Source organism: Ipomoea triloba, chromosome 2 (assembly GCF_003576645.1).
Source record: "Ipomoea triloba cultivar NCNSP0323 chromosome 2, ASM357664v1".
Lineage (NCBI taxonomy): Eukaryota > Viridiplantae > Streptophyta > Magnoliopsida > Solanales > Convolvulaceae > Ipomoea > Ipomoea triloba.
Window position 1 is genome coordinate 1,362,495 of NC_044917.1, and position 7,491 is coordinate 1,369,985.

General features: G+C 32.5%; 1 protein-coding gene across 1 annotated transcript; it reads right to left on the minus strand.

Moving 5' to 3' along the window:
• Positions 1-1,175: 1,175 nt before the first annotated feature.
• LOC116011111 (auxin-responsive protein SAUR76-like) lies at positions 1,176-1,857 on the minus strand. Its single transcript, XM_031250628.1, has one exon. It carries the CDS (start codon positions 1,797-1,799, stop codon positions 1,407-1,409), a length of 393 nt encoding a protein of 130 aa, XP_031106488.1. The 5' UTR covers positions 1,800-1,857; the 3' UTR covers positions 1,176-1,406.
• Between the last annotated feature and the right edge of the window lie 5,634 nt (positions 1,858-7,491).

The window sequence follows — 7,491 nt, forward strand, 5'->3', positions numbered from 1 at the left end:
TTTTTTTTTTTTTTTTTTTTTTTTTGTGCGCACTTTTTGATATGCTTCCAGTTTTGTAATTTAATTAACTTGCTTATATAAGTAACAATGGGTGTGAGATGGGATATAGGTCTTTTTATCTTTATAACTAAATGGCTCAAACTCGTTTTGCTTGAATTAAGTCCAATTAAATTATTTTTTTGTGTGTGAGATGAAGAAACTCGTAGTTACTACTCTATGATAAGAAGACTATGCGCGACATGCTCCACCGTACCAACATATGTTGACAAGAATTAGACCCTTAATTTTTTGGTATGATAATCATGCTCTACTCACTCAACATCTTTTTGAGAAAAAATGAACATATTTTTATTTAAGGTAAATTAAAGCTCTCAACCATCTATTATCTAAAGGTAGGTGAAATTCGTCTTGTAGCCCTAATTGACAATGACAACAAGAAATTAAATTAATCTAAGTTATTCATAACTTATCAATTCAAACCAATAACACTAATAGAGAGCTTCCACAAATAAATAAATAAATAAAGTTTACAACTTTGTAATTATTAAGATAATTTTTTCAACCAAGTTGGTTCGGTTGCTTGTGAATTGAATATTCTTAACATTAGCATTGGTCTCAACTCTCATTACTACACTGCACACTATATAGAGGTCCAGTAGACATCATACTTCAAATCTTGCCATTTGTCAAGCATGGTGTGGCTCACTCAATTTCATGATGGTTAAATTTCATGTCCATTAAATAATACGGAGTACTTCTATTTTTGACACATATGAAAATAATAATAATAATAATAATAATAAACTTTAATTTGCGGAGAATGAAACCTATAGTTGTCATTACCAGAAAGCACACTCTCAAGGCCGGTTATCAAGAATTCAATGGAGAGCAGTTGGCTCGATCTCATTGCTCGCTCGAACAGCTTAATTGATTCCTGTGTAATAGATTGTAGACAATAATACAGGATTCCAGTGCTAGAGTTACTCTCAGTGTGGTAAGTGAGGTTTGGGACAGGAAATTTAGTCTTTTGTGGACAAGAATAAGATAGTGAGGCTATTTAGGTGATTGATATAACCGTTCCATATTTTAGTCCATTAAATGGATATAACTATAAATACATTGTAATAAACACGAAAATATTTATATTAACTATATTAAATGTAAAGTATAGCCCATTTGAAATAAAAACAATAAATTTATTTCTTGAAAAAAGAATGTACAAATATATACTGTATCTGGAAAAGGGTGGTGGCCGGTGGGGAGGCCGGTCAGGACCACACATAAAAACAGCTCTGGCGGCGGCTCCGCCGCCACATAATAGTTATTTCTCAGCTACCGACCATTAATCGATCAATGGAGTACACTTCAATTCGCGATGAATAGACATAATATATATAATGAATGAATTAACAGGCGTAAAAATCGACGAGCTCGTCTAGGGATTCGGGCTGGGGATCGGCATTCTCCAGCATCCACAGCAAGTGTTCGAACAGCACCACTTCGCATCCGACGGCGATCGACTCGTCGGAGTAGCTGCCGGACCGCTCCGCCAGTTCCCGGAAAAGGGGGTGGTCGATAATGTCGGCGCCGACCAGGTACCGGCGGCGAGATTTGCCCACGTACACCGGGTGGAGGTCCTTAGAAGAGGCGGCGCCGGAGAAGTGCTCGTCGTCGTCGGAGAAGGAGTTGGTAGCGGCGACGACGACGGAGCTGCCGCCGGTGCCGCGGCTTAGCTTGAAAGACTGCATTTTCTTGAGGACGGCTGATTTGATCTTGGTGAGCTTCCCTCCTTTGGCCATGGCGGATTTTATGTTTTGTTTGAAGAAATTAATGAGGTTTGAGGTATGGGGTTGAGAGGGGTGAGGAGGAAGAGAGAAGAAGGTTGATATATAAAGTGAAGGGGTAGGGGTAAAATGGGGAGATGAATTGATAAATCAAGGTGGCCCCATGCATGCAAGTCTTGAGATTGTTGCACCAAAGGACAAGGCAAGGGCTCCTCATTTATGCTAATTAAATTGTGATTAATTAAGAATTTAATTTCTATTTTAATAAATAATTAATCACAATACGTCACTTCAAATGATATTTTTACGAATAAGGGTTGATGGGTATTGAGCTGAATAGGGGTACGTTGAACAATTCAGTTTATATTAGATGTTTAACATCTTGAGCGACGAATAAGTGATAGAATTGAAAATCGAGGAGTATATATGGAATGGAGGTGTGGCCGTGCATAGTAGAGTGTTCTTGTTGGTATGGTGTAAGCATCTAGCTAAAGCATGACTGACAAAGGCAGTAAATCAGAGAAGCAAATTAAATAGTTATGAGCAGTTACTCAGACGTATTGCATGATGTTATGTTGTAAGGAAAAACAAGGTAATTAAATAGCGAGCACTCTTAGCTTTACCTCTCTTGTCTTGAATACTGATAGAGGATGTAAATTATGAGATGTATCAAGTTCGTTGGTAGAATTTAAATCCTACACCATGCTGCTATTAGATAGCAAAGTAAAACTTAATTGGGTTATGAAGCTATTTTGGACATTCCCCTATTAAATATATCGTCGACAAAATGTCCAAATAAGGTTAAAAGGATTCCAAATAACAAGGATGGGTTTTGATGGACAGAAGTCAGAATAACAACCGTTCAATTCAAGGGGGAATCATGGCACGATTACATAATTAAGGATGCTTTTGCGATGCTTAATTTGTCAATATTAAGATAGAATAATCCATTGTTATTATTGACTTAAGCATCCAATTTTATCCAATTTTCCGCAATGACAGGGTAGACACTCACCGCACGTCGAGACTGCTAAGGTCTTCCTTTGACTCCTGCCCGTGTGGTGTCCCTATATTAGGAACATTAATTTTTCTTTAATGTTAATTAGTTCATCATCATGCATACATTAAGCATTCAAGATAAACCCCATATTCGGTGGTAATTAATTGGACCCACCTTCATCTTTGATTTTTTGGGTAAGGTGAGAAACGCATAGCCACTAGACCCACTATTTAAAAATGTGTAATAATTAATTAGCAAATTATATATATAAGTTAAATTGCACTAAAAAAATTATGTGCAACGAGATCAACTGAGAAGATGTTGGTAAGATCATTCATCTTGTTACTTGCTTTTTGAAAACCAAGAAATTCATTTAAATGAAGAAATCAAGAAATTCATTTGACTAGATTAGGCACCAACCGCTTTAGCAAGTACATGGTCAGGCTGATCGGCGACCGTGGAATATAACGAAAAACACATGAATTAAAGTAGTTACTAAGCAACTTACATGAATATATAGACTATAGAACCAAAATAAGAACAATTAATGAAATGCGACGACCATCCATCTTTTTACTTGTTATACTATCATACATTATATTACGCGACTAATGAAATGCTCAATGCGAAAAAATTACAAAATTATAAATCTACATAAAAGAAGTAAAAAAATTTTAAAAAAACGTTAAAATTTTGGGATTAGCAATCAAAATTTATTCATCAAAAATTAAGTTTTCTACCATAATAAAGAATTTTACGTCATGTTTTACTGGTAGTCAATATATTTTTTTTATTACATTTGGCAAATGACTAGTTATAATTTTTTATAAATTTTCTAAACACCACCAACGATGATTGAAATTAATGTTGAAATCCTCTTAAATTTCTGACTGCAATTTATGTGGTCAATAAAAGTGAACAAAAACTTGCGTATTTTATGTTCAAATCTTAGTATGAATTGATTTTAATATACTTTTTAGATAAGATTAGATGTCCAACAAGAAACGAACAAATAGAAAATAAATCTAACTTTACTGTTTCGAAAGTAGTTTAACTTACTAAAGCTTTATTATTAGTTATTTGTAATTGCCAAATACCTTAATAAAAGTTTTTTAAAATAGTAATAATAAAAGACCCAAGAACGTTTTTCTAATTACGAGAACATTTGTTGGTGAAAGTGACAGACATGTGCAACCGCAAGGGGAGTGTCGTCAACTTCTGGATAGGATTCTTAAACTTTATATCCAATTTAATATATTTATTTATGGTGGAGATACATCGTATTTTATACGAGAAGTCGTATTATACAATAATTTGTCCAATTAGAGATAAATTGGGGAATATTAGATTAACTATTTTTGTTAGCTATGGAATACACCTACACATTGGAAGCAACTCTACCTGAGTTAGTTAAGCAGTTGATTTGGTAATTACAAAATTTTAAGTTCAATTTCTTGTTGGAGCTGCATATTGTCTTCTCAGTTAAAATCGATCAGTTGTGAAATTTGCCTATTGACCTTCTAATTAAGTTTGAGTTAACCAGCTATGAAAAATCTAGCCTAATTTACCTCATCTTGGTCACTTTGCAGCCCTTACCAACTAGGATTATATGATAGATTTTATTCAGGGCGCACCTCCTTTTGACCACTTTAATTTATGATTTTTACTGTCTAGAATCACAATACGGAATTTTACTTGAGCAAACATTTGAGTAGCGATTGAGAGTTTTTCTATAATTGAAGAATATAAGGACAAAGTCAAGGAGATGCCTTGCTTTTTTAAATTAAAATTAATTATATTATTTTGTTTGAACTAGAGAATAATCAATTAACTAACTCAAATTAATTATACTAATGCGGAAAAAAAGGGAATTATATGGAATTTTTAATAGATTTTTTTAACGTCAAAGTTTTTGTTAGATCGTTCTCTAAATGATTGAACTAAAATAGTGTGAAACATATTGTACGCATAATTGACCATATTATTCAATTGTTAATGATTATATTAACTTTGTCCATTTGTGATTATTAAGGATGTAGGGCTCAAATTGCATCGAGAACCACTCACATGTTATTCATAAAGCCTAACTTATCAAGTCTTAATCAAGTAGTGATACCCTAAAAACATGAAGAAAAAAAATGACAAATTGTAATTAAAGTAAATTCTTTTCTTTCGATGACACGGGAAACATGCATGTAGCCATCAAAGAGTTGAGGTAAATCGTATTTGGAAGGCCCTATGCAATAGGTTCGATCGAGAGGGCCGGTGTTTATAACAAGAATCAAACTTGTAATCGTATAATACGATAATTATATGCTAGCTCCATCCACTCACCCACCCTTTCATGACGAATTTAATTCTCTTTAAGAGTATATATATTAGAAGAGCAATTTAAATGATTAGAATGATTTCTGAAAACCGTTTGTAACCGGTTGCACCCCCATATGGAAATGGTGGGTTTGAGCATCAGTGGAGGCGATATTGACTCTTAGTGATTCAGTAGGTTGGGAAAATAGTTATGAGCAGATACTGCATTGTAACAGAGTCAATAATGCTAGAAGAAAATTGTAACAAGAATCAAACTTGTAATCTTCAAACTCATTGTAGTTCTAAACAAAATCTAAATAGGTAAAGATAATGACATGGAAATTGAATATAATGATGATTAAGGTGGTCAAAATACATGCATTTCATGTACATGCAAACTGGTGACAGTGATAGAAACATCATGTGTTGAACACATGGACTCCCACCATGTTCCAAGCTTGATTTCATCCACGCACCACTACCCCTACTTCAACCTCTTAACGCATTAACTTCTTTATGTCGCCCAACGCCCATTCCATGCATCCTCCATGTGGATCTTGTATTTGCATGCTACTCCACATCTGTGCCTACATGGCTACATTATATATATGTTTCTTCAAATAAATCCAATTTCTACTAATAAATGCTATTCTTTTAATTTCTGTGTGATGTGATGTGTGTCTATATAGGGGAGGATCCATATGATCGAGAACATGCTTCCATAACTGATTCGATCTATTTAATTAAGAACAGTTAAATGTTGTTAAAAAATAAGAGAAAAAAGTTAGACGGTTCTATTTTATATAAGTTTAAAGTTTACAATAATATAATTATAAAATTAACACACTTTTATTAAAAAAGGCTAGCTATTCAGTGTCAAAAATGAGAAGTTGTACTATTTTTTAAAAAAAGATTATATTCTCGTAGAAAACTCTCTCATTTCTTTACCACCTCACTCTTTTTTTTTTTTTTAATTCCTAACATAGCCCCACACACAAAAAAAAAAATCACTATTAACTAAAAACTATTAATTTCTATTAATCATGCCGGCCTATGGTCAAACGGATAATAAAATGAATCAACAATATTAAATGAACATACTGTTGATTCTTTAATTATACTTAAACTAGTGATTTATAATTTTATTTATATATTATGGGATAACATTATACCAACTTTGTTGTATTCATATCTTAACATACATTTTGGTGTGTTTAATACTTTAATCGAATCTAATTTAGATCAAACGATCGAACCATTTTGATGAGTCATTAAAGATCTTATTAGATGGGAAAAAGTCACACGTTAGATCATGCTTAATTAAGAAACTAATCACTGCTCATGACGGCGCGTTGTTCCTCATCAAAGTCCAAGACAAAAATGACAAATCGAACATGGTTGCTAACAAAAAAGGAGCAACTTTCTAGACTTGTTAATCCTATATTATATAACATAAACTAGAACCTAGGCCAGTAATTATGTTGTTCTAGATTCCTCTCAATAAATTTTTAAAAGGCAAAGGATTAAATAGGCTTGAAATTTATAAGAAAAAATAATTAAATCATAAACTTTAAAAAATTATTATTAAATACCTGAGTTCAAAGAATTCGTATAATCAATTTTTATTATCAGTAATTAATTAATTAGCATGCTACTAGTAAAAAATAGTGACATGACCGTATATTTCATTTTTTTTAATTTGTCAATTTTTTTACGAATACCGATGATCGACAACTTCAATCGATAATCGCCTTCTTCCTCTATTTGAAGAAGGTGACCACTTGATCTCTAGCGTGTGTTGTACGGTGAGCTCACAACGGTCTTGAAAACAATGAAGGTTTTATATAATACTTTTATAAATAAAATATGTATAAAAGTATTTTATTCTTAAAATTTTTTAAGAGTTAATTACCGATTTGGTCCCTCGACTATGAGGATTGTGACTTGAAACATAAGCTGTCAAGTTGAAAATTAACGATTTTGACCTAATAGTATTTAGTTATTGGACACAATTACACAAATACATTAAAATGATTACTTAATATGTTTAATTGTAATTCTTTTTTAAATTCATAAGTTTAATTACTTTTTGGCATAAAATTTATAGTATATTTTACCATTCTCATTTTTTTAAAATCTTGTAAGGGGTGTGTCATGTCACTGTCAATGAACCTGTATATAAAATGGGAGTTCTTTTGATTGTTTTGAAGATTTGATTCTTCTCTGGAAATACATTCCAATCATTGCAGGATTTGCAGTTGCCCCCAAACAATTTTAATTACATCAAGCTATCCATAAAATAATGTTAATATTTTTTTAATGCTTAATATCCAATAGTGGATGATACAAATTCTTTTAAGGAGACAAATTTCAAATGAAATAACTCCCTACATTAATTCG